Source organism: Peromyscus maniculatus, chromosome 23 (assembly GCF_049852395.1).
Source record: "Peromyscus maniculatus bairdii isolate BWxNUB_F1_BW_parent chromosome 23, HU_Pman_BW_mat_3.1, whole genome shotgun sequence".
Lineage (NCBI taxonomy): Eukaryota > Metazoa > Chordata > Mammalia > Rodentia > Cricetidae > Peromyscus > Peromyscus maniculatus.
The window spans coordinates 4,647,010-4,673,751 of NC_134874.1; the positions used below are offsets into that span (position 1 = coordinate 4,647,010).

At 56.5% G+C, this 26,742-nt stretch overlaps 1 protein-coding gene across 9 annotated transcripts in view; it reads left to right on the forward strand.

The window, feature by feature from the left end:
• Ube3b (ubiquitin protein ligase E3B) overlaps window positions 1–23,258 on the forward strand; it is a 48,055-nt gene extending 24,797 nt beyond the window's left edge. For 5 of the 9 annotated variants that reach the window (XM_006993942.4, XM_015987452.3, XM_076561414.1 and 2 more), the window contains 14 exons: window positions 155–326; window positions 1,807–1,925; window positions 2,448–2,562; window positions 3,239–3,338; window positions 6,932–7,051; window positions 11,846–12,022; window positions 12,134–12,244; window positions 13,218–13,355; window positions 13,598–13,663; window positions 14,894–14,952; window positions 17,150–17,332; window positions 17,627–17,738; window positions 20,588–20,680; window positions 21,431–23,258. In XM_006993942.4, the coding sequence (XP_006994004.1) occupies window positions 155–326; window positions 1,807–1,925; window positions 2,448–2,562; window positions 3,239–3,338; window positions 6,932–7,051; window positions 11,846–12,022; window positions 12,134–12,244; window positions 13,218–13,355; window positions 13,598–13,663; window positions 14,894–14,952; window positions 17,150–17,332; window positions 17,627–17,738; window positions 20,588–20,680; window positions 21,431–21,622 (1,757 nt within the window). In that variant the 3' untranslated portion in view covers window positions 21,623–23,258. The remainder of the gene's footprint in view (window positions 1–154; window positions 327–1,806; window positions 1,926–2,447; window positions 2,563–3,238; window positions 3,339–6,931; window positions 7,052–11,845; window positions 12,023–12,133; window positions 12,245–13,217; window positions 13,356–13,597; window positions 13,664–14,893; window positions 14,953–17,149; window positions 17,333–17,626; window positions 17,739–20,587; window positions 20,681–21,430) is intronic. The other 4 variants (XR_013047886.1, XR_013047889.1, XR_013047888.1 and 1 more) reach the window with 1 other exon arrangement.
• Window positions 23,259–26,742: the final 3,484 nt, after the last annotated feature.

Genomic DNA, 26,742 nt, shown 5'->3' on the forward strand with positions numbered 1-26,742 from the left:
CCTGCTGTTGGGACTCTCGGCGGCGTGGAGAAGCTCTTCCTGCCGGACCTCCTCTTGCACGCCGGTTTCAGGGCTGTGCTTTTCCACTGGAAAGGAAGAAATAACGGAGCAGCTGGGGTTCCCACCTGAAGCTTGGGTTTCTCTCCTTTTCCAGGCCTTACGTACCTTGATGACCTGCTGCCCAAGCTGTGGGCCTTTATCTGTGAGCTGGGGCCCCATGGAGGGTTAAAGCTCTTCCTGGAATGCCTGAACAATGACACTGCAGAGTCCAAGCAGCTCCTGGCCATGCTGATGCTGTTCTGTGATTGCTCCCGGCACCTCATCACGTAGGTCGGCGTGGGCTGCGTGCCCTGGCTAGGACTCAGCGGGGCCGTCAGCACCGTGGGGAAGCCAGTAACTGCACCCGTGTGGAGGGTCACTGTCAGAGCTGGCCAAGAGCTGGGCATGGTGATGCACGCCTATACTGGCAGCTACTCGGGAGGCTGAGGCAGGGGAATCACTGGAGTGCATAAGTTCCAGGCCGGCCTGGTCAACATAGCAAGAACCCATAACCCCTTGCCCCTCCCCCAAAAGAATAGACGGTGTTCACAAAGCGTGGCCCGTACCAGGCGTTCAGCAGTTGCTGGGTCCTTTCAGGGCAGCGGCCGTGGCCGTGAGGGTCTCTGGAGATGTGTTCAGACCACACCCCAGCCGTTTCCTTACTGATAGGTAGATTACAGGAGAGCTGCAGACTCAGAACCCAGGCTGTAAAACCCGGGCCGGTCGTGTACTGAGACACCAGTTTCCTCGTCTATAAATGAAGTAACGCCAGCACCCGCCTCTGAGGCATTGGTCAGGATTGGAGATGATCAGTGCCGAGTGCTTGCAGCCCGGTTATCAGGCTGGCTCCAGACAGCAGAGCCGACCTTGCCGAGTGCCCTTTCCAATCCTTGGTGGTTAGAGGCAGCATCACCTACCATGCAGACAGAACTAAGAGAAGGCATTATTTGGGACGCGCCAGGCACAGCCTGGGACAGTCCCAAGAATCTTGTGTCCCCTTCTGCACTTGCCGCTGTCTGTCCTCCACCCTCCCCAGGGGTCGTTGGGAAGATCTAGAACGGACCTCAAGCAGCGATGTTCAGACTAGACGACCTCGTATCCAGAGGGTTCGGGGGCATGTCGCTGGCGATTGGGTGCCCTAGAAGAAGGGTCAACCCCTAGTGAGCGGGATGAACACCCTAATGGCTGGGGCAAGGCTGACCCAAGACTGAGCTGTACTCTAGAGCACGTGGAGAGGTTGCCATAAATTTTCAGTTGAGCTGTGTCATGTATTCATTCATTCATTCATTCATTCATTCATAATTCATACATTCATTCATTCTTTCAAATATTGATTCGCTCACAACCACCAGCTGCCACTGGTCTCTCTCCTAGGTGTGGGATGTGGTTTCACGGTGCTCCTCAGTGAGCGCCGACTCATTCAATGTCCTCCCACTCGGGCACGGGTGAGGCGTGACAGAATGTGCCACGCGCAGCTCACTGGGAAGGCCCCAAGTAGAACTGCTCTGAACAGTTCCACATCAGCAGAAGGTAGAAGGATTAGCGAGCCCCCAAGAGCCGTCTCCAGCTCGGGGCCGACTTGCTTCATCTGAACCCCAGCAGCTCCTCCCCGGCTTCTCCGAGGAGATCTTAGACGTCAGCGTTAGTCTGCAAGCCGTGCAGGATGTGTCTAGAAAAGCCAGTGCTCTCTTCGCCTAGAAGCCAGTGAGGTCTCATCTGTCTCCTTTTCTCAGTGGAAAATTCTGAACACTTTTCTGCCTCATGCAGCATCCTCGATGACATTGAAGTATATGAAGAACAAATCTCGTTCAAGCTGGAAGAGCTGGTCACCATCTCCTCCTTCCTCAACTCCTTCGTGTTTAAGATGATCTGGGATGGAATTGTAGGTAAGGTGAAGGTGTCCACCGTTCTTTGGTGCTGCCCCCCAGGGGGCAGTCTGTCCCCTCAGCTGTGGGTGTCTCACCTTTGTTTACCAGAGGTGGGAGAGAATGCACGTCTTCTCCCGTGGCTGGGTGAGCTCGTGAGACGGTGGTGTGGCTGCGGAGGTCTCTCTCTGCCGGCTCCTTCAGCCTGCGCACGTGGGGTTGTTCCTAGTGACGAGCTCTGCCCTGGAACGCCCTTTCTAGCTGCACTTTGGTTTCCATGGGGATGGAGCTTGTGCCCGTTCCCGCTGTGGGCCCGTCTGCTTTCTGACACGTTCTGCCAGTTCAGTACAGAGCTCCTTAGAGGAGAAGGGCCTTTGGATGGTGCATTCTTGGGGTGCAGCGTGAGTGGCTCCCCCGAAAGGTACCCAGGCCCTAGGGCCATTTAGAGCACTCGCGAAGAGCCTGTGGTTCCACTGAGGCCGAGTACCAGAGCGCCACGCCGAGCGCTGCCCTCCAGCTCTGACCCTCCCGTTCGCCGCACAGAGAACGCCAAGGGTGAGACCCTGGAGCTGTTCCAGTCCGTCCACGGATGGCTGATGGTGCTGTATGAGCGAGACTGCCGGAGGCGCTTCGCTCCTGAGGACCACTGGCTGCGAAAGTGAGCTCGGGGCGGGGAAGGGCTGGGGAAGGGCTGGGGAAGCCCGGGGCCTCCCTCACGCCTGCAGCACGGGCGGCCAGCTGCTTGGCACGCGCTCTTGGGGCGAAGGTCCTTCTCTTCTCTTGCACCCCATCCATTTGTCTGTGGAGAGCGCTGCTGTCCTGTGAGGCGCCTGTCTGGGTGTGTCGCGGAGCGGTCTCTTCGGCTCCACCAGTGTCACTCCAGTCAGTTGAAGGTGACAGGTCGCTCTCACCTAGGCCAGGAGGAGAGGTTCTCCCGACTGATGTGACAGTGACATTTATCAGCAGAATTACCCGAGTGAAGACTGCTTCCCGGTTTGGGGAGGTGGGCTGGGGAGCCCTGTGACAGCAGCTGAAGTCGAGAGCGTTCCTGTCAGTGACCTGTTACAGTTGTGACCCCTGAGCAGGGCCCTCAAACCCTGCTGGAAAGGGCTCTGTGGGCCAGACAGCTCTGCCCCAGCCATTCCCGCTGCTCGGGGGCCGTCCAGACAGTCACAGCCCGGGCACGTAGGACGAGCAGGCGTGGCTGTGTGCCCATAAGACGTCCACGAGTGGGTGGGCGGGCGGGCACCACGCCTGGCTGTGCCCTGCGCTGCCGGCCTGCCCTAGAAAAGGCTTTTCCGGTTTTGGTGACCACTCCTGTGTCTCTCCTGAAGGGATCTCAAGCCTGGAGTGCTCTTCCAGGAACTCGACAAGGACCGCAAGAGGGCTCAGCTGCTCCTGCAGCACATCCCCCATGTTGTTCCTCACAAGAACGTGAGTTGACTCGGTACCTCCCGTCCCTGTGTTGATTCTGGCTCCCCCCCATTGTGAGTGGAGATGGCTGGGGGGCATCACTTGTCTGCACACAGTGGTGGTCTTTCTGACTCAGGCAGCTTGTGCCGTGTACTGGGGTGCAGACAGAGGAGGCGGGGTGACGTCAGGGGCCGTGAGGTGTGTGCTGTATGAAATCGCAGCACGTGGACCTCATGGAGCCCTGGGGAGGAAAAGGGGTCAAGAGAGGGTTCCCACATGGTGGCAGGAGAGCACTAGCCCCTGCAGATTGCCCTCTGACCTCCACACAGCAGCATGGCAGACACCCACACAGTCACCTGCACACACGAACCAAGTAATTAGTTGATTTTTTAAGTGAAAAATAACTTTAATTAAAAAATAGCCAGGCGGTGGTGGTGCAAGCCTTTAATCCCAGCACTCCGGCGGCAGAGGCAGGCGGATCTCTGTGAGTTCGAGACCAGCCTGGTCTACAGAGGGAGATCCAGGAAAGGCGCAAATCTACACAGAGAAACCCTGTCTCAAAAAAAAAAAAAAAAACCCAAAAACCAAACAAACAAACAAAAAGTCAATAATCCCCCATTGATACACTCTCTCATTGCTTGGATTTCAGTTTAGATTTGCATAAACTTGTTATGTGAACTTTTAGATCCGCTGTGTGAGATTTAAAGTAACTTTTTAACTTAGATTCCTCTGCATCTAATCAGTAAGTATTTTCTAATTCATGAAAAGCGGGATATTCACTCTGCTGTAACTCAGAAACAATAAAAAAAAATGATATGTTCAACTTAGAGAGAAGTGAGGGGCCGAACTTCAAGGCCTGGGACAAGAGAGAGTATGAAGGATGGGGTCGGAAATGAAGCCAGAGCCTTGGGAAGCATGGCTGGTCTCCTGAGGCTGGTCCAGAACAGAGGCCCTGCTCAGAGCTGGGCTTCAGAAAGATGGTTCTGGCCATGATGTGAGGACTGGCCAGAGCAGTCGAGCCAGAGGAGAAAGGTGACCGAGTCCACAAGGTACACTCGCCAGCAAGAAGGGCTGGAGGTGGAAGCGGGGTCTCTGGCTGGGAGAGCCACCCCAGCTTAGGGAACTAGACAGAGGCAGGTCTATGAGCAGAGGGGGAGGTGGGCGACAGGGGTCTGTCTGCTGGGCAGAGGGGGGGGCCAGGGGTTCATCAGAGAACACGGAAGAGAGAAGGAAGGAAAGCAGGGATGTGCGGTCACTTCTGGGGCGTGCGCAGGCCTTGGGAAGGGTCAGCACTGTGGTAGGAGCATCTGGGGTGTGCTGGACACTGGGACAGTACTGTGCCCCCTCAGAAGACCCTCCCTTCTTTCCTCCCCCAAAAGATACATATTTGGGAAAGAACAAAAATGAAGGGTTGGTAATTCTCACTCTTAGACATGGAGTTCTCACTGTTCTCTGACTGATTTTAACACTTTGAGTCACTGTTCATTCTGCCTGAGCCAGGGACGTGGCTGCTTACACTCTTGCTTCATTGACAGGCCCTCAGGAATGAGGGACCCTCCTGGAGATTACCCAGTCAAGTGTGCCATCCCTGAGAGACCGCACACGCACACACACACTCACACAAATGCACGTGCATGCACGCACACCTCTGCTTGGCGAAGCCCGCCATGCTGTGCCTTCCGTGTTCTCTAAGGGATGGTGCAGTCCTCCTCACCGTTAACCCTTAACTCCTCACCGTTACCTGCTGCTTGGTAATGTCTGCCCTCCGACTTTGAACAGCCCCCAAAAGGTGGTGTCTCCAGTCTGAGGTTGAATCTCCTAAGATTCGCAGTGGCTACCATCTGCCTTGTGAGTCTTGCATTTTCTGCAGAGCAGGGTGGCATGAGGTAGGGCAGGTAGCTGTGAAGTGGGGAGGTGACCTCTGAGTGAACTCTGGCTTGAACCTGGGCCCACTGTCCTGGAGAGAATGGTCCTCACTTAGGTGTCTGCTGGGCTCACGGAGGCTTCCCAGCCTCTTAAACGGTGGGTGAGGTTGCCCTTGACCCTCTTTCCATGCCCGATGGAAATCTAGAGCCCAGTCCGGGCTGCCTGTGGTTCTGAGAGGCCTGTATCTGCAGCTCCACTTCTGGGAACAATTGCTACCCACACTTCACAGGTGGCCCTGCTAGAGAGTTGGAGTCGTAGCCCCAAATGACTTAAATACTGTTTCTCCAGCTGCTGAGGAAGGGAGAGGTGGGGCGGGCCACTGGGCCCCCCTCTGTCCGCTCCCTCCCTCACGATCTTGGAACCCTCAGAACTTCGGATGGGATGTGGAGCATGGTCCTTTTTCTTACTTCCGGGTACATTATGGAGGGGCAGTCCTTCCACTGAGTACCTGTGCTGTCTTGGAAGTCACTGGCAACTGCTTTTTCTCTTAAAGACTGTTTTTCCTTGATAGAGGTAATACAAGGATGAAGTGAAATGGAGTGTCATTATTACTGTTTTTATCAGGTTCTGCTATTTTCCCTCCCTGCCTCCGAACCTCCCTTTTCTGTCTTCCCCATCCTGCACCTGCTATGTATATATTTAAATCTAGACTCCACGTGTGGCAGAAAATGCCTTGTCCACATCTGGCCGAGTTCCCTTAGCATGATGGTCCCCACGCCTACCCGTTTTCCTGCAGATGATGTGATTGCATCCTTCTTTGCTGCTGGATAGAATTGCACTTGTTTTGTGCATGTCCATCTAGGCTGCTTCCATGTGGGTGCTGAGAACCAGACCTGGGTCCTCTGAGAGTAACAAGTGCTCTTAAGAGCTGGGCCCGCCTTCAGCCCCAGCTCTGTGTTTGAAAGCACAGCTGTGGCTGCTGTGTGTGCTCAGTCAGCTTCCCTCCCTGGGATGCCGTGGTCCCTGGCCTGTGTTCTCCGTACTCACTGAAAGGCCTTTGGCTGGGCTCGGTGGCCTGTGCACTTGCTCCGGGCCGCTTGGGAAGCTGAGAAGATGCCTTGAGACCAGGAGAGAGAAACCAGCCTGAGTAACCTAAAGGCCCGAGTCTCTTAAATAAAATAAAGGTACTGGTCAGAATCCTGGGGCTGAGGAGATAGGTTCTCTCTGAGTGCTGACTGGAAACCTACTCGGGCAGGTCTGAGGACACGGGATGCAGACAGAAAGGCCTAGGATCTTTACACTGTAGGCTCATTTCTATATCTGACTGGGAAAGATTGCCTTTGAATGGTTTTTGTGTCTGAAGTCCATAGTATTGATTTCCCTTAGAGCAGGCACATCTGTAGAAAACAGCCCGCGTAGCTGGCCGTGCCCCTGGGCTTCTGAGATGGCCGCTGACGACGTGAGATTGGGTTTTGATTGGACCGGTCCTGGCTGGACTCCAGCTGTGGCCCGCATCTCTCTGAAAGGGGCTGTCTCCATGCAGGGTTAGCTGTATTTCTCGTTCCCAGAGGTTCTTGGGGAACGCTCACTGTTCTCACAGGACACCTCTGCACTACAGCACTCAGGGCGTCCTGTTCTTACTCCATCTCAGTTGACTTGAATGGTGGTCATTTTGTAGGGTGGATTTTGGTTTGGTTTGGTTTGGCATTAGTTGATAACTGTTTCTGATCCACCTTTGCTCATTTCAGAGAGTTCTCCTGTTCCGAAATATGGTTACCAAGGAGAAGGAGAAGCTGGGGCTTGTGGAAACCAGCTCTGCCTCCCCTCACGTCACGCACATCACTATCCGAAGGTCCCGGATGTTGGAGGTAAGTGGCCACCTCCAGAGAAGAGTGCTCTGTCGGGTGGATCTAGTGGGTGCCTGCTGCTTCCAGACCCTCTTGTCACACTGTGGTATGAAAACTCAGAATGAGGCTCTTAGAACAGGAAGGGACGTTTAGCCAGTCAGCTTCAGAGTAGCTGTTCAGTCTAGCGTGTGCTCAGTGCTGGGGGTCTTCAGTGACTTCCTTTGCCCTGTGAGGGCCCCTGGGAAAACAGACTCCTGACACCTCTGTGAGACAAGGTCAAGAGCTCAGTGCAGTGAGCGCCCCTCCTTCCTCGGGTCTGTGCTGACTCTGTTGTCCTGGCCAGCCTGTCCCCAGCCTCGGTTTTGAGGATGCGGTGTAGACAGTGCGGCATTACCCTGCCTGGGTCACACAAAGTCTCTCAGGGCAGAGCTCAGGCCTCTGTAGATACAACAGGAGATTCAAGCTGGCACCTCTAAGCCACACCCTGTCCAGGGTTGCCACTCCGTGTGGCCACTTCACAAGTTAGAAGTGGGTGCCCTGTCCTTAAGCACGTAGCCTCTGGGTCACATTTTCACGGTGTCTTGATGTGTTTTGAGGTGAGCGGAAAGTCCGTGGAAGGCTGCCACAGAGGCGTGTCCTCTGTAAAGCAGAGGTTTAAACCTCCTCCTGACTGTTGGTGTTGGGGACAAGCCACAGCCTTTCTTTTGAGTTTTTTGTTGTTGTTTGTCTTTTCGAGATAGGGTTTCCCTGTGTAGCCCTGGCTGTCTTAGAACTTGCTCTGTAGCCCAGGCTGGCCTGGAACTCACAGAGATCTGCCTGCCTCTGCCTCCTGAGTGCTGGGGTTAAAGGCGCGCGCCACCACCGCCCGATCAAGTCCTCCATCTTAGTGGGCTGGACTAGATTCACTTGTCATGTCTCAGACCTCTGTCTGTGCTGTCCATACTTTCTCACCTGTGTTTTCTGCCTGTGCGTGGCGGCCACGTCACCAGCCACCCGCGTGGCTATGGCCCAGCGGCCTCGCCGGCAGCACGGGTGCCGTTTATGACACTGCTTACTGGGTGTTTTAGCTCCCGGGACCTGGGGGGTCTCAGGAGCCGTCCAAACAGTAGCGTGTACAACTGTCGGTGTTCTCACCGTCTTAAAGGTAAGGCTCTAGAGGGGTGGGTGGCTTAGTGGTAGGACCCTGCCTAGCATCCGTGAGGCCCTAGGTACCATCCCCGGCACTGACCAGACCACAGAAGTCAGGTCATGGACGATGAGCAGGCTTGGTTGTGCTGCTGGCTGTGAGCACTGGTTTGTGTGCTACACGAGGGAGAGACCCTCCGCTCCACTGTTGCAGCCAATGCTCTCAGACGTGGTCCTCTCGTCTGTCAGCCTCCGCCAGGCAGCGGCCGCTCTTAGCTGCCGTCAACTAAGATGTCAGCTGGAGTCTGGCTTCGGTGTCAGGGAAATGGGTGGGTGAGTGGTGGCATGTCAGTCACCCCAAAGACACACATCTGCTCTGTCTCTTGACTTGCCACCTGGACAGTGTGAGTGTTGTTTTTATCTAAATCTCGATCATTCGATTTACCAATAGACTCGGGAGCCAGATGCTGGGGGGAAATCCGCAAGCTGAGAGAGGCAGAGAAAGCACCCTGCTGCCCTTCCTCCTCAGCCCACGTCCCTGAAAAACTTTCCCCTCCACCGTCCCAAACAAAGCTCCTCAAACTGAATGTCCCCCCCCCACTTCCTGTGCGTCTCTCCGTCCCCCGGCTCCCTCTTACCCTCTGTGGTGGTCACTTCCTGTCGGCTGGTTGCTTGCTGCACCTCTTGACCTATGGCTGACTTTATTTATTCTGTTTACAATAAACAGAAAGCTCCGGATTAAAGGTGTGTGCTAGGCTGAGCCACACCACAACTGGAAACAGATTTTTCCAGTGATAAGGCAGTCTCGGGTTCAAAGTGTAATCAACTATCCTGTAGCATGTGAGTTCCAGAGGACTTTGAATTTTCAAGAGAAGACCCCTAAGTTCAGGGTCTGTGTAAAGCTTCAGCTCTGTTACGTTGTGAACTAATTAAATTTTGTCAGGTGCCTCGAGGGCCAAGTTGTGGGCACCATGTAGCCTCTGCTCTGCCTCTAAAGCTTGTCTGTGTTAAAAGTGTCTCCAACACTTTCCTCGTCAGACCTGGATGTAGCTGCCCTGTCTCTGGGGTCTCAATCCTCCCCCATCAGCTATGGCCGGCACCCACCTCCTGGAAGACTCAGGAGGTGTGGACTGCGCTGTGCTGTGTGCTGAGGGTGGGGCCCCTTGGCTCCTCCCTCAAGTGCCGCTGCTGAAGGGAGGTCCCCGCACCAGCTCCGCAGGGCTGGAGTCCCTCGGGGGTCACAGGAGACAGTCTCTGACTTAGGAAGCCCGCTTTCCTCCTTGCCTCCCATGAAAGCAAGCGTACTTTGTGGTGAACCTACCTGAATTATTACCTGAAAGGCTCGTTTACTCCACCATCCCAGTTCTCACGAGCCTGGGGTCTGGGTGCCCAAGGCCTTTGCTTGCTGTGGACACAGGGGACATCAGGAAGCTGATACCTCACTGTTCTGGACCCTGACGTCCTGGCGTGGACGTGAGGCCACGCTTCCGGTGGATTTTGCCATCCTGCACAAACAGCCCTTTCTTCAGGTTAGCCATTATTAGTCAGGACTGGGGGAAGCTCAGACATGCTCTTCCCCAGCCCTTGCCCCTCACCCCTTGCCCTGTCAAAGGCAGAACCGAGGCCACATAAACCTAGACTTTGAGTCTAGCCCCCTCTGGTACTGGTGACAGCCTGGCCTGGTGGCCAGACCTGGCTCACCATCCTCCACTTCAGCATGGTGTGACGCCTGAGGACGCTGACTCCGTCCTGTGGGGCATGGGTGTGACCCTCACGTAACCACAGCAGTGCCCCCAGGGCAGGGGGCATCAGAGGAGGCAGGTGGCCCATTCCTCTTACAACCTCTTGAAGAGGGTGGTGTGGCTCAGATCAAGCAGGAATGAGTCTACATCGCCTGAGCACCGTCACGTGCTGGCTCGGGAGGTCACATGTGCCACCCCATTAAATCCCCAAATCCACACCTGCTGCCAGGACTCGAGACAGAACAGCAAAGTCGTCAGGTAGCAGGAGCATGCTGGAGGCATGCTCTGCCCGTCCTCCAGGTCCTGCCCAAGCGCCGGTTCATGGTGTTTAGTGCCGCCGCCACAGCTGCCTAAAAACTCACTGGCCGGTTCCCCTTAACTGTTCTCAGGTCGGGTGGGTTTGCTTGGTTTCCAGGCCTGGGCTCCTCTGTAACTCAGGCTGGTCTCCAACTCACAGCGATTCTGCCTCAGCCTCCTGAGTGCGTGTGCTCACTTTTCACACGTGTGTGCCCACAGCTGGCTTCCTGTTCCCACAGGGGCCCGGGGACTATGGTCATTCTCCCTTGGCTCACCAACCTAAGAGTGCCTCTGCCAGGAGGCAGAGACCCCACAGGAGGGATTTCTGTATCACTAAGCATGACAGAAAGGTAGTGGGGGTACCCCAAAACAGGGCTCCTGTACTGCTGGCTTGTTCGCTGGCCTTGTGTCAGAGTCGACCAGGACAGCACATGGATGGATGACAGATGCCATGGGTGTGGTCTGTGTCACGTCGGCTAACTGGGACAGCGCTGCTCCAGGACAGAAACCCCAGCACCCGACACAGTCGGATGCCAGGAAAACTTCTTCAGACGAGAACCCTGAGGGAGGCCTCTGCCCTAGGCAGGTCACTGCTGCGGTGGTGGAACCATGACCGAGAGCAACTTGGAGAGGAAAGGCTTTATTTGGCTTACATGTCCTGAACCACACTCCACTAAGGAAAGCCAAGGCAGGAGCTCAGTTGGGCAGCAAGTTGGAGGCAGCAGCAGTACCAGAGGCCACAGAGGAGCAGGCGCGCTGCTCACTGGCCTGCTCCGCACAGCCCTGCTCAGCCTGCTTTCTCAGAGCTCCCAGGCCCGCCAGCCCAGGGTGGCTCCCACCCATCACTAATTAAGGAAATAGCCTACAAGCTTGCCTACAGCCAGATCTTAGGGAAGTCATTTCTCCAGTGAGGTTCCTTCCTCTCAGGTGACATAAAACTAGCCAGCACATGTGTTTTAGTAGACTCGGAACGTGCATATGGAGTTCTGGGTCGGAGACATGCACTCATTATCTGCATTTACTGCTCTTGGTTTCCAGAGCTTGGCTCACACCCAGGGCCTGGACACGGGCTAAGCTCACTTTCCCACGCACTCTGCCAGAGCCACACCCCACAAATGGCTGTGTTTTGAGGGAGCTGACCACAGTCCAGCCAAACTCAGACCTCTCCCGCCCGCCACTGACGACCCTCCTGCAGGCCCAGCATTGCTACTGCGCCTGGGCTCTCTCCCACCTGTCTTCTGCTACCGTATTTCTGCTGCCGGGGGTGGGGGGGGTCTTTCTAGTTCAGAAAGGCAGCCCAATTGCTCTGACTTCCCCAGCCCCTCCCCACAGCTGCCTCAGGACCTGGGCGTTTTGTCTTACAGCGTCTTGTAGGCCTGACTCTGCCCATGAGCTGAAAGATACTCCCGGCATTAAAGAAGGGAGAGAGCAATCCCTCTTGTCCCCGCATCCTCCGCCTTTGATGGCCAGAGCTAGCACAACTCTCTCTAATTCTCTCTGTGTCCTCCTGAGGGCAGTCTCCGCATGCCAAGGAGTGAGACGTCAGAGCCATCCAGTGAATCCTCCCGTGGGCCGGTGCCCTGACTTGCACGTCTCGTCTCCCGGGTCGGCTGAAGCTGCACTGCTCACGGTGGGAACTCTGTCTTGGCAGGACGGCTACGAGCAGCTCCGGCAGCTTCCCCAGCATGCCATGAAAGGTGTGATCCGAGTGAAGTTCGTCAATGACCTCGGGGTGGATGAAGCGGGCATCGACCAGGACGGTGTCTTTAAGGAGTTTTTGGAGGAGATCATCAAGAGGGTGTTTGACCCGGCGCTCAATCTGTTCAAGGTGATTAAGGCGGCGCCGGTGGCTGGGCAGCAGCCAGACGCAAGGAACCCCTGTGGAGTGAGGACGGCCTCTTAACTTGCACCTCTCCCTGTCCTCCCTCCCTCCTGGCAGACAACCAGCGGCGACGAGAGGCTGTACCCCTCCCCCACGTCCTACATCCATGAGAATTACCTGCAACTCTTCGAGTTTGTGGGGAAGATGCTGGGAAAGGCCGTGTATGAGGTAGGCACTCAGAGTGTGGACGGGCGTGACGTGCCGCCTGAGAGGGGCATGGTGGCGCACCCTGTAATCCCAGTCTGGGATAGGCAGCAAGACCCTGTCTCCAAAAGAAGAAAAACACGTGCTGGCGGCGGTGGCACACACCTTTAATCCCAGCACTCGGGAGGCAGAGGCAGGCGGATCTCTGTGAGTTCGAGGCCAGCCTGGGCTACAGAGTGAGATCCAGGACTCAGGACTGTTACACAGAGAAAAACAAAACCCAAAACGGGCTGTCTTGAAAACCAGAAACAAAACAGCCACAGACCCATGCAGTGATCCCTGAGAGGTAGCGTGTGAGTGGTTGGTTTGGGGTAGGACCTAGAGCTCCCACGCCCAGTCAGTACTCTCTGCTGCCGACACCCCCAGCCCAGTGCCGAATCTGTCAGTTGCGTGGAAACTTCCTCAGGGTTAGGGTTAGCAGAAGGAGGTGGAAGTCCCTGGGAGTTAGCAATCTAGGGCCGGGAGCGTGGGTGTGGCCAGCAGTGTAGCGGGCACCTGCGTGCCCTGCCCCTGAGCCTGGCACTTCTCCGGGAAAGTGGGGTAAGAGGAGCTGCGGGACTGGGTTGTCATCCACCGGGACGGCCGGACCTGGCGCTGGGTCCGCGTCTCAGGACTGTTGTTGGCTTCTGCTCCTTGGGCTCCTGGGGTCAAGGTAGCGGGGTTTCCTCAGGCCCGGGGGAGTCCCTCACAGCTCCCGGCGCCCATCCATGGACACACGGGTTGTGGAGCCGCCTGAGCAGCTGAGCAGAAGCCTCATCCCTGCGCTACGTGGCTCCGGGGCCTGTGCCCAAGACCATTGCTCTCCAAGATCCCCCCTCCCCCGACATTTCTTAGATGGCGGAGAGGGAGGGACGGCTCCAGACTAAACAGAGACCCCACTGGTGCCCTCAGGCCGCCCTGGCCGGAGGCTGAGACCCCACCCTCCTCGCTCTTCCAGGGGATCGTGGTGGACGTGCCCTTCGCCTCCTTCTTCCTAAGCCAGATGCTCGGCCACCACCACAGCATCTTCTACAGCTCCGTGGATGAGCTCCCTTCGCTGGACTCCGAGTTCTACAAAAACCTTACCTCCATCAAGGTCAGTGCTGAGCGGCCGCTGAATCCACGGCCAACACCGGCTAGGTTCCACCTTTCCAGTCCCTGAGACCTGGAACAGCCCCGGCTGACCCCTCCCCTCTGACCCCTCCCCTCTGACCCCTCTCACGGCCTCATGACGAGCGGCCTCTGCCTGACGGTGGGGCAGCGCAGCTGTCCCTGGCCCCTCAAGGCGGGAAGACCTCCGCCCACACGAGCCCCCCTGCTCTCTCTCTGCTCCCTTAGCGCTACGATGGAGACATCGCTGACCTCGGGCTGACCCTGTCTTACGACGAAGACGTCATGGGGCAGGTATGTAGGCTGGTCTGGCAGGCTGCTTCCGGTGTCGAGACCTGCAGGTTCGTGGGATTTCCCTCAGAAATCTGCCCACTGAGGGTCTGTCTGTCACCTGGCCAGGAGGGAGGGTTTCCTGTTCTTCTCCGCCAGCCTGGCCTTTGCATGCTCACCTCAGCCGGCCCCTCAGAGCCTGGGCTTTGCCTGCGTCTCCTCTGGGGCCTTGAGGCGGTATCTGCCTCCACCCAGCCTTCCTGTTGTAGTTGGTGACAAGCTGTGAGCCCCAGTTTGGAAATCCATGCTGAGGACCGGCCATAGAGATGGCGGTTTCTGACGTGATGTGGAAGGACAGCACCTGAGGAGAAGTTCCTCTAGGGAAGTCAGATCCTTGTCACACTGTCATCAGGAGCAGAGAAGAAAACGCCCCGAGTCAGGCAGGCGGAAGCCATTTCTGTCACAGTTACTGGCACGACTCTCATGTCCTCTGCCCCCTCTGTGTCCCTGTGGGAGGCTCTCTGTCCGCGGAGCCTGAGGTCTGCTCTGGAGAAACCCTGAGCATATTGGTACAGAGCTGGTTCTCAGATCGGCCTGTGTCACCTCAGAGCTAATTCGGTCTCTAGAGCATTGGCACTCCTGTGTGCTCTTGTAACGTGTGACCTGTGGCTTTCAGACTTTCCCCACGGGCGTGTGCAGTCGTGTGTGTGTGTGTGTGTGTGTGTGTGTGTGTGTGTGTGTGTGTGTGTGTGCGCGCGCGCGCGCGCGCCTGCACGTGTGTGCATGTGTGTGCGTGTGTGTGTGTGTGTGTGTGTGTACGTGCCTGCACGTGTGTGTGTGTGTGTGTGTGTGCATGCCTGCACATGTGTGCGTGTGTGCGTTGCAGAGGTGATACTATGTCTCCTGGAATATAATCCTTCCCCCACTAAGTCTGCGCTCTTACCACGTTTTTGGGTGGCCGTGCAGTATTCCCACTGGGGTGTTCACACCCCGCTGCTGCCCTTAGCACTCACTAGCACAGGTCCTTGTGTGGCTTCCAGCACCCTTAGTGCACACGAGTGGACGAGGATTAGATGAAAACCTTTCCTATTGGTCACATGAGGCTTCTTGGTGGTGTTTTGGCCCCGGGGTTTGGTAAAAAATGATCGCCCTCAAGCCCAGCATCTTAACTCCGTCGTTACCGTGGTCGTTTGTGCCGGGCCTTTCATGTTCTGTTAGAACTCTCTCTGGTAATTACTCCTGTCTTCTCCCCAGCTTGTCTGCCATGAGCTGGTTCCTGGAGGGAAGACCATTCCTGTTACAAATGAAAATAAGTGAGTATAACAATTAGACGGTTAAGGTCAGCACTTGAAAAGACTTCATTCTGGCTCTCCGGAGTTAGGCTGAGAATTTATTAAGATAGATTGAGGTGGAAAGAGTCCATAAATATCATAATGGAATTTTCTGGTTGTAGTTCGTAGGCTGGAATTGTATTAAATTCAATTTGCAAAATAAGAGTGGACGGTTTAGTCTTTGCGGAAGCACTCGGAAGGTCAGAGGCACCGGCCGCTGTTCTTAGGAATGTAGTGAAAGCCCGCTGAGGGCTGGAGCCTGAGCAGCTTGGGCGTGCTGTCCTGAGGGCGGGCAAGCATGCAGGGTTTGTGGCTCTTCTCAGGAAGACGGTGTGAGTGCAGATGTGGCAGATGTGCACGTGAGGTGGGGTGAAGGAAGTGCTGAGGTAGCTGCTCCCGTCACAGATAATGCGCTTCTAGTAATCCGTCCTGGATGTCAGTCTTTTGATCCCGGAACAAACCCCTCAGCCCACGGTCTGCACCCAGGCCGGCCGGCCTAGTTAGAGGGTAGAACTTGGCAGGAGGAGGGGCATTGGGCCTCTCGCCGGCTGTCTGCCAGCCCTGCTCAGGATTTGAACTGTTCCTGTGAGTCGTCTAGTCCCAGTTCAGCCCCCTGCACCGTGTTCCTCTGGGTCAGCTAGTCTGGTAGCCAGTGTGCTGGGGAGTTCTGTGTTTTAACTTCAACAGTCAGACAGTGGTCAGCAGGATCCAAACACATCAGCGTTGCCCTGGAGCCACGGGGCATTGGTTTGAAAACGTGAAACAAAGCACTGCCCGCAGAGAAGAGGTGGCTGAGGTTTGGGTCTCGGTGCAGGGGGGAGCCCTGGTCCTGCTGAGTGTGACCTGTGACTCTTCCTCACGGGGCAGTGTGTGAAATGTTTAGAACAGCTTTTGAGATATACAGGGGTCAGGAAACTTTAGACAGCAGATATGGGAATGCCCTGAGGATCCTGCCCACCCCGTAGGGAGCTGTGGCCAAGGCTGATGGTGTGTGTGTGTGTGCAAATAAGAGTTAGAAAAAGTGAGTTCACACAGCCTAAGAGGTCAGGGGAGGTGAGTCTGTGCAGGCTGAAGGGCCGGGGAGGTGAGTCTGTGCGGGCTGAAGGGCCGGGGAGGTGAGTCTGTGCGGGCTGAAGGGCCGGGGAGGTGAGTCTATGCGGGCTGAAGGGCCGGGGAGGTGAGTCTATGCGGGCTGAAGGGCCGGGGAGGTGAGTCTATGCGGGCTGAAGGGCCGGGGAGGTGAGTCTGTGCAGGCTGAAGGGCCGGGGAGGTGAGTGTGTGCGGGCTGAAGGGCCGGGGAGATGAGCCTGTGCGGGCTGAAGGGCCGGGGAGGTGAGTCCGTGCGGGCTGAAGGGCCGGGGAGGTGAGTCCGTGCGGGCTGAAGGGCCGGGGAGGTGAGTCCGTGCGGGCTGAAGGGCCGGGGAGGTGAGCCTGTGCGGGCTATGCTGGAACAAGCTTCTTTCCTGCTGTGAAGTTAAGGGAAACTTGTGTCATAGCTCTGGCCTATGGTGAAGCCTCAGAATATGGCAAGGATACCCAATCATGTGCTTGACTCGGGCCTGGCAGTGCCTGCTTACCACCAGGCTTCTGGGTATTCAAGTTCCTCTCTCTGTGTCTCTCTAACATGCACACACACACACACACACACACACACACACACACACACACACACTTATTGGTAACCTGCTTCATAGAATACATGGAAGGAGGAGACAGTCAAAAAATCCATTTGAATGTATTAATGTGTAATGTTTGTTGCTGAATGATTTTTAAACTAGAAATATTTCAAGGTCAGTGACTTTGGCCTGAGCATTGTGGGGCAAAACAGAATTATTTGGGCTATATTTAACATGGCGGGGTTTTTGTTTGTTGTTTTTTGAGACTTTCTCTGTGTGACTATATGCAGGTGGCCCTTTAACTCCTGAGAACATGGGGGTCACCCCAGGGCGTTCTGTGGGGGGCTGTGCCTTGGACACTTGGAGCAGGCCCGGTGCCCCACAGTGTATGTGTGACTTAGGGGGGCTTCCATCGTGGGCATTGCCCTCGTTGTTCTGACAGACGCTAGAGTGCACTTTGTTTCTTGGAAAGTGGTTCTGAAGTGATAGGCGTGTCTCCTAGCCCATTGGGCAGCAGCCTACCCCAGACTATTAGTTCCATTGTTTCTCCTTCTTGTTAACAGAATTAGCTACATCCATCTGATGGCGCATTTTCGAATGCACACGCAAATCAAACACCAGACAGGTGCTCTCATCAGTGGCTTCCGTTCCATCATTAAGCCCGAGTGGATCCGAATGTTCTCTACCCCTGAGCTTCAGCGTCTCATCTCCGGGGACAATGCGGAGATCGATCTGGAAGATTTAAAGTAAGGGGCAGGGAGGAGGGAAGGGTGACATGCTCAGGCCGTCCAGAAGGAGAGCTGTTCCCCTCCCTGGGCTCCTAACACCGAGTCATTCTGGGAGCCCCCTGAGCACTGGGTGCTCTCTGAGGCTCCAGCTGGAGCCTCTGCCCGGTTAGCTTCCCAAGGATGAGGCCGTGATGTGTGAGCTTATGTCGATGCAGCGGCCTGCCCGTACCCATGACGCCAGCACAGTGCTGGGCAGCGACCTGCCCGTACCCATGACACCAGCCCAGTGCTGGCCCCTCTGATTGCTTTCAGGAAGCACACGGTGTACTACGGAGGCTTTCATGGGAGTCACAGAGTCATCATCTGGCTCTGGGATATTCTGGCTTCCGACTTCACGCCCGACGAGAGAGCCATGTTCCTGAAGGTATCTATCTCCTTTACAACTTCCCGTGCGTTCCTGAACACCCGTGCTGTCCTCGGGCCGCTCTGTAATTCACACTGAGGGCCACACGTGTCGGCATAGCCTCGCTCCTGTGCCGAAAGCTGAGGAACAGGGGCCGGAGGGACGGGCTGAGCAGGCCTGCAGTCTGCTCCTCACTGGAGCAGGGTCCTGTGTGCCCCTGTGCCCCACCTCATCATCTTCACACTGTCTCGTTACTTAAGAAAATAGTGACACACGCCTTTACTCCCAGCACTCGGGAGGCAGAGGCCAGCGTGGTCCACATGGTGAGTTCCAGGACAGGCATGGCTATTCAGAGAGAGCCTGTCTTCAAAAGAAGAAAGAAATACAGACAGTTCTGAGTATTGCTCCAGTGTAGTTCCTTGCCCGGGAGGGACTACCCCCCCCACCCCCCGTACCGTTTCTCAGTGGTGTGAGCCTGCTTCCCGTACACAGACACGGTGTCCCGAGGAAACACAGCTGTCCAGGCCGACAGCACAGGTGTTCAGTCAGGTTCTCTCTGTGTAGCCCAGGCAGGACTTGGTAGCTCAGTCTGCCCCGGACTCAGGGTAGCCCTCCTGCCTCAGCATCTTGAGTACTGGAATATTCCAAGTGTGGCCTCTGTGCCTGGCTTATTTGTACTTCCTCAGATGGGGTACCTGCCGTTACCCACTGCTCTAGTGTCGGTGAAGACTTGTGTGTCCACTGTGTCCCCGGGCGCCGTTGGTTTCTGATGACTGACCTCCCAGAGTGTAGGCATTTATAGGACACTGAGTAACACACATGCCTGTCCCTGCGTCATGTGGATGGATTGTCATTAACACGCATCATCACTTTGCCACCTGCCTGCTTTCTCTCTGGAAAGTCCAGGAGTGCATTTAGCACCTCGAGTCTTTGCCCTGAGGCCGCCTGGCTGGCTCGCATGCTCTCTCTGGCTCCCTCTGGCTCCCCCTCCCTCCCTCTTTCCAGGCAGGGTCTCATGTATCTCAAGAGCTCTCAGATTTGCCCTGTAACCTGTAGCCAAGCGTGACCTTGGAGCCCCGATCCTCCTGTCTCCACCTCTGAATGCTGGCATTACAAATGTGAGCCATCACACCCAGCATACACACGTGTGAGCTTCTTGTGTGACCGCTTTCGTGAAGGCAGTGTGGTGGCCTCCCCCACCACACCAACAGCTGGCCCTCCTCCTTGCTGGCCGTCCCGAGTTCAGTTCCCTCCCACTGAGGGAGCCTTCAGCCACCCCAGTCCAGCCAGTGTGCACACGGGCTCCACTCACCCACGGGTCTCCAGGCCACAGGGGCATCTGCTGCAACAAGTGGTTCTGGAAGCCTAGGCTGCCCCTCCCAGCAGTGCACGCCCGGGCAGAGCAGGCTGCTGCTTGTGAGGCTGCACGCCTGCCTCCTGGAGAGTAAGGCAAGGGTCTCACACTTGAACCGTCAGTCACCTGCCTGTGCAGCAGGTGAGCCCGGGTCACCTGTCACCGGACCGCATCTGTACACACCTGCCTTCTGTGGCTGCACAGGCTCCGGGGCCAGCCGAAGGAGGTGGAAGTTCCTGCCCGAGAGGATATGGCCGTGTTGCTTTTAGATGTAGTGAGAGCTGACGTTTCCCGTCCCTCTGGCCAGCCCCAGTTTGCAAAGTTATACGTGTCAGAGCAGCAGCCTAGTAACTTTTATAAAGATTTATTTTATTTTTATTGATATATATATATCTGTGTGTCTGTGTGTCTGTGTGTGTGTGTGTCTGTGTGTCTGAGTGCCCTCAGAAGCCAGTGAGAATTACAGGCAGTTGTGAGCGGCCTGATTTGGATACTGGGAATCAAACTCAGGTCCCCTGGAAGAGCAGCCACTTCCCTTAACCACTGAACCATCCCTCCAGCCCCAGGAACATAGTGACTTAATAAAACCCTTTGAAGCATGACACATAAAGCCGTCTAGCTATTATAACATCACTAAGTGGTCGTCTTTGACCCACACAACATTAGCTACTGAATTTTGGAGCCAGACTTGGAATTCTGTCTCTTAGAGAACAGCCTGCGTTTGGTTCCCGCTGAGTTGAAGCAGGGGTTTCCCAGGTCTTCCCCTACGGGCTGACCTGTGAGTTTCCAGCTTGGTCAGGTGTCCAGAGCGGAGCGAGCGCATCTGAAGCAAAGGCAGGGGCTGTGTTTGGAGAGTGCCAGGAGGTGCTGGGATGCTGCTGAGAAGGCGGCTGGCTGCCCAGAGGCCCCACATCCGGGGTCCCACACCTTGGTCCCCACAGCCTCTCTGGCTTATAAACCTGGCTTTTCTCAGCATGCTGACTGCTGCCAAATTGCCTTTGGACCCAGCCCACAGGATGCGCTGTGTGTACCAATGCACGAGGTCATGAGTACGAGCCATGCTAGGACTCACTGGCTCCAGGCCTTGGCTCACGGGCATCACTAGCATCCGCTCACCCAGGCCCCCTCGGATGTCACCACTGCTGTCCTCCCTGAGGACAGATGTCACTGATCCCTTCCTGCTGTCACTGTACGACAGTGCAGTAGAGACCTGCTCTAAACTGCACTACACAGCAGGCGTTGAGGGACGTCTTCAGCTGCAGTGTCCACCAGTAATGTGAACAGGAGACCTGTGTCACGGGCTGTCCCCCCAGTGCCCTACAAGCCATCGGTCTTGCACAGTGGGCCACAGTTTCCAGAGAGTGGCACCCTGAGATATGTGATGTGTTCTGGGCACGTGTTGGGCCAGCACCTCCCTGTCACCCCGACTTCTGGTGAAAGATCAGTGAGCAGCACACAGGGAGAGCGGCCTGGCATGGCTTCCCCAGCCGTCCCACTGACGCGCCTTGTATTGCAGTTCGTGACCAGCTGCTCCCGGCCGCCACTCCTAGGATTTGCCTACCTCAAGCCTCCGTTCTCCATCCGCTGTGTGGAAGTGTCCGATGACCAGGTCAGTCAGGCCATCTTCCTTCCCTTCCTTCCCTCTGCTCGGTTCTCTGCTGCGCCCATTGTGTACCCCACACCCCTGCCTACGTGGCTCTCGGGCCATGAGTGCAGACCCAGGCCAGCGTGGGCTGTCAGCACTCTTTCTCTGGGGTCCCTCCTTGGGGAAGGCCTGCGGGGGGGTGTGATTAGGATGCTCTTTTCGTGGCTGCCGATCTGGCAAGGTCCAAGAGGCAGGCTCAGAGAGGGTGAGGCTCAGGAGAAGGGCAAATGCAGGTCTGCTCCCCAGCTCCTCCCCCTGCTGGCCACGCTCACCCTGGCAGGCCGCCTGTCGCCTGCAGGGTGAAGGAGAATGTCCTAGGACTGTGTGCCCAGTGTTAGGAGCCTGACCGTGGTGTGGCTTAGATGCCCTGCCCTGTTGGAGCCTGCTGGTCTCAGGGTGCCCCTGCCTCAGCACCTCCCTCCAGGCTGCACTCCCTTTGGTCAGGCACTAGATGGTCCTCCTCCTCCAGACTTCGGGAAGAGTTGAGCCGAGCGCTTGTCAGCCATGGGCCACAGTCCTTGCGGTCTTAGTTACCTGATACGTGTCCGTTAGCCAGGAGGCCCCTCGTCAGGGGTGACCTAGCTCAGGACTTCCGTGTGAGTGCCCAGAGCAGCAGGGCTCCCCTCAGCCGCTCAGGCCGCTGTCCCGCGCTGGACTTCACCTGTGTGCACTGCAGGGGCACCTTCTGACCCCAGCTGTGGTGTGTGCTCGCAGGACACTGGGGACACCCTGGGCAGCGTCCTCAGGGGCTTCTTCACCATCCGCAAGCGGGAGCCAGGCGGCCGCCTGCCCACCTCTTCCACTTGCTTCAACCTGCTCAAGCTGCCCAACTACAGCAAGAAAAGCGTCCTCCGAGAGAAACTGCGCTACGCCATCAGCATGAACACAGGCTTTGAGCTCTCCTAGCCCGGCCCAGTCTCCCCCACCTGCCCTCCAGAGCACCCAGACTCCAGAGCCCTTCCGCTCCTGGAGGCAGCCTGCTCCCAGGAGGGTGGCAGCTTACTGGAGCCCTCAGACCCTCTCAATAGCCATGAGATGCCCAAATTCGGATGCAGCACAGTGCACTCAGTGTGTTGGGGAGTGTTGTTGAAAATAAGACCCCGGTCGTCCCCCCACCCCCACCCCACCCCATGCTCCCTCTCCCTGCCTTCTGGGGCCTGAAGCCTGGGCCTAGCGATTGCAGAGGAGCTCCTGGAAGTTCTGTGAGACTTTTCTTCCTTTGCCCTCTGACTACACAAAGCCTGTGCCTGTGAGCTCCTCCTTCCGTTCTGAAAACTCAGGTAAGGCCTCGCCAAGCCTCTATGCACAGCAGAGTCCCCTGCCTCTACCCTGTCCACAGCAGCCTCTTCCTGGGCAGTCAAACCCAGCTTCTGCCGGGGAGGCTGCTGAGCACAGTTTAGGGTCTCTCTTACAGGGGAGCAGGTGTTCCACACCACAGCCCTCCCTCCCAAGTTCTCAGCAGGGCACACTGTCAGGGAACCCTTGCTGTCAGCCCCGGGCCTGTCCCATGGTGTCCGAGCTTGGGAGAGAACCCCTCACCCTGGAGAGCAGCCCCATCTCTGGGGTACCCAGAACCTACGGCTGTGTGTCTGCCCTCCTCGTTACCTTACGGAGAAACACGAGCGCCTGCAGTGCCCAGCCATCTGTCTGGGCAGTGCTTTATTCCAGGGACTGCCAGGCCGGTCCCCTGCACAGGAGTCCTATTGCACTGAGCGGCCCAGGAGGCCGAGGTATACCCACACACCCTCACACCAGCTCTGTTGGCGCCGCTCTCTCTGCTTTGTTTCGGATTCACTCTGTCGTCCCTCCCCCTGTGCGCCTGGGCCCTCCTTCCCCCCTTCCCCCTAAGAACCTTCTCCAGGTTCAGGATGTGGAGGCAGAGGCGCTGGGCTTAGTGATCTGGTAACCACTCTGTGTCTCTTGTCTCATCATGTTCTTGCATCCCTCCACCCTGGTGGAGGCCAGGAGTCCTGGTCCCTCCTCCACTCTGTGGAGCCGGCTTAGGACTATAGCACTCAAAGCTAGGAAATGCCTTCCATTGGGACACTGTGGGAAAGGGGGCACACCCTGTCCCACTTTGGCAGGAAGCTGTGGCCGGGGGCCTGGGGAAGGTCCCTGGGCTTCTGGAGAGCGGCGCCAGCTTCACTTGGATGGAAGGATGGCAAGGTCCTTGGAAGATGTCTGCAGCCATCTGGGTGTGTGCTCAGCTTCCCACATACTCCTGGTCTCTGTGCACAGACTGTGCGAATAACATGAAGCCTGAGAGTTACAGCGGGGACGTGGACGGGGAGAGCGGCTTGTGAACACCAATGTCAACTTGACCCGCTTGGTTTTTGACCTAGGGTTGTCTGTAGTTCACTTCGGGCCTGCTTTCCCGCAGGTACAACATCACACCATCCAAGCACCAAGTCTGTGTCACAGCCAGGTTTCACTGGCACCCCATTGGCTCTTGGTGGCTTCCAAAAAGGAGTGGGAATTGTTTTTGTAGGTAACTTGTGGACTCAAGACGTGTCAGGGCTTTAATAAATTTGTACTTGAGCATTCGGTGCCTGTTCTGGTTCGTACTCAGCCCTGTGCCTGGACGGCTCAGGTCACCATCCCACACCCCCACAGTACCAAAAAGACAAGAGTGCTTTGACAGACATCCTAGCTTCAGAGCTGAGTTAGGAGAGCTGGGCAGTTGTCACACGTGCCCAATTTTGGTTTTGGAAGTGAAATTTCAGGGACACATCCCTAGAGCCAGTTTCCCTCTGCCCCCTTCCTGCAGGTAGTGGAACCAGGATTGCAAGCATAGCTTTGAAGTTCCTGATTTACATGGTACCTACAAATGCCAGCTTGTTTGATGGGGAGAGACCAGGTAACTCAGACATGTCTCTTGCTTAGGACATCTTTGGGACCCCAGGGTCCCCACTAACAGAAAAATACTGCAAAGCCCCAAAGACACACCACCTGCCTGCAGGGTGATATACACCCACCTGAAACCAAAGCCCGGCCCTGGCATAGTGTTTGGAACTGAAGTCGGTGCGAACGGCAGAACATTTAGGTGAGGTCGGCAACACCCTGGCCTCCTGTCGTCCTTCAGCTGTGCAGCCAGGCGTGGAGATCGGGCAGACACTGGGTCCCCCTGTGTTTGGTCCACGTCTGGATCCAGTGCACCCAAGATTGGGGTGAACTATGTGCCTGGGCTGCCTGAGCGCTGGGATCACCGGTTCCTGTCACCACACCTCACTGGAACCTTAAATTGCTCAGACTGGCTGTGGGACTATGGAAAGAGGCCCACTGCATGGGCTGGGGAGTCAGGCCCCTGACTGAGGCCTGTGAGCCCAGTTCCATGCCCATTTCTGTCTGGGAGACTTTGGAGTTTGAGTCCTATGTTCTGATAATCGGTGTGGTGATAGCCGTCCGGGGACTGGGCCTGGCTCAGGATTAGCTTCTAGATGGCAGTCTACTTCCTGCTTCTCCAGGCAGAGCCACCGCACACCCCAATAACCCCAAAACCTGGGAGCCTGAGACAGGAAGATTTAAAGGTTCAAGGCCAGCCTGGGATAAACAGCAGTTGGACTCAAATCACACACACACACACACACACAAAAAAAAAAAAAACAAAAAAAACAAAAAAAAACAAGAAGTCAGGACTACCCACCGGCCTGAGGAGGCACCCTGACCAAGCTTCCAGAGTGACTTCTGTCCCTCACAGAGCGGTCAGTGGGTAAAGGTCACCTGCCATTTCTTCGCACAGATGGGTGACTCCTCCGTGTGGCTAGTGCCTCCCCAAAAAATGCTTCAGCCAGGGTCTGGCCCGAGGTGTGGTTGCACACCTGAGGTGTTTGCACGCTTGTGCATCTCCAGGAACTGGGCTATGCCTCCCACACCAATGTTGGAACAATGTTGGAGAGGCTGCATCAGGACTTAGGACAGACAGGCCAGCAGTCCCCAGCCCTTGGCACACGGGTCCTACTGAAATAATTTCCTCGTTGTGGTCATGACAGCCAACGCTGATGACGAGCATATGTGTAGCAGATGGAGTAGTCCGGGAGCCTGGACGGAGGACATAACTAGGCATCCAGGGCCAAGAGCATCCTGCCACAGGGCTCATGTCCCAACTAGGGCTCATGTCCAGGGGCCAGGGCCAGGGCAGGGCCAGGACCAGGGCCAGGGCAGGGCCAGGGCCAGGGCAGGGCCAGGGCAGGGCCAGGGCCAGGGCAGGGCCAGGGCCAGGGCCAGGGCCAGGGCAGGGCCAGGGCCAGGGCCAGGGCAGGGCCAGGGCTGATGAACATAGACTTGAGTGCGATCACTGCCCCCTCATTGAACAGAGCAAATCTGTCACAACTTATCTCAGAGGAACACTTGAGTGTCAGGTTCTCTCCAGGGGCCAGGACAGGGACTTTTGAGGTCATCAAAGTGGACTTCCTTGATAGCCCTGAGACGTGTATCTCCAGAGAGTTACTGGCCTCTGACCACACATGTGAGGAATTTGTATAGTTTCCATAACATCGGAAGCACCCATGTGTGCTGGATGTCACAAGGATCACAGGAAACAGAGCCTGGGACTGTCCAGTGTGTAGTAACTGTGCCTTTTGGTACCTGGAAAACTTCAGCTCTGCACCAGTCAAAATGAACCCATCATATCCTTTTGATGAGATACATTGAAGGGTCACATTCCCACCTGAGGTCACCACAGGGCTGGGCAAAGCTGACAGAGTAGGTTTGCCTGCCAGGGCCAGGCCAGGGCCAGGCCTTGCTCAGAAAGGCTCAGAAAGGCTCAGAAAGGAAGTGTTCATATGTCCACCCAGGCCAGAGTTTTCACCGTGGAGGTAGAAGCCCTGTGGCAGAGGCAAAAAGACCCAACATGTGAGGCATGGTGGCAGATGAAACACTATCTGCACAAGGGCACGTGTGAGCACCATGCGCCACGTGGTGACGGCCAAGGCTGTCTGTCCTGCCCTGCCCACTCTCTGTTGAGCCTCTGCCAAGAAGACTGCTGTAAACCCACCCAGGAATCTCAGGAACTGGGGTGTAGCCTGCCTCATCCTACCCATGTTTGGCTTGCATGAGATCACAACTCAAAAACACTCCAACTGAGAATCAGCCCCGGGCAGTGACTTGGTTGTCCTGGGCAGGGGCTGTGCTCCGTGGGGAGCCAGGGCTCAGGGCTCAGGCTACCTTCCAAACTGGGAGTTTGAAGCCAGTGGGGACAAGGCCAGACTCGGGAGAGAGGTCCCCAGGGAGGCAGGGGAGCGAAGCTGAGCCACGGGCAAACGTGGCGCTGCTTTGCCCACCAGCTATCTGCCATCCCTAGGTACCAGCCAGGCATCTGCACCCACAATCCTTTGCTGGTAGGGGCTCCTGGGAACTCCACGACCTGCTCCTACACAGGACGCTGTCCGGGGGAGGGGGTGTCCTCTGTATGTACTGTGGGGGCTTCCCTGTACAGTCTGCCGGATGGTTTTGTCACTGGCCCAGATGGCGCCAGATGGGCTGAGCAGCTGGCAGGTATTCCAGCTGAGAGCTGGCCCAGGAAGCCAGACGGGCATTCACTCACCTAACAAATAGGTCCAGAAAACTCCGTGCCTCGGGCTGGGGCGGGTGTTGTTACAGCCATGAGCAATGTGGGCAACTGTCCCTACTCCAGGCAGCTTTAACTAATCCAAAGAAAGGAATGTGGCATTGCGTACCCTGGTCACTCCAGCCAGTGTCCTGTGTCACCTATTCTGAGGCCCACTTAACAGCTGGGAAAACTGAGGTTCGAAAACCGTCACCCTAGTATGCCAGGTCCGAACATCCCGAAGCCTTCACCAGGGCTGAGTGGGCAGAAAGGGGGAGAGGCCTCTAGGCAAAGCTGAAGGGCCGCTCTGTCCCTTGTCTGCTGTTTTTCCCTGGCCCCAACACCTTGCAGAGGCTGCTGGAAGCGGACACAGGTCACACCCGTGTTGAGAGTTCCGAAAGTGAGAACTCCGAGCTCTGGCTTCCCAAGTCCTGCAGACTCGGAGGAAGCGGCAGGCCACAGAGCAGCAGCTGGCCCCGGG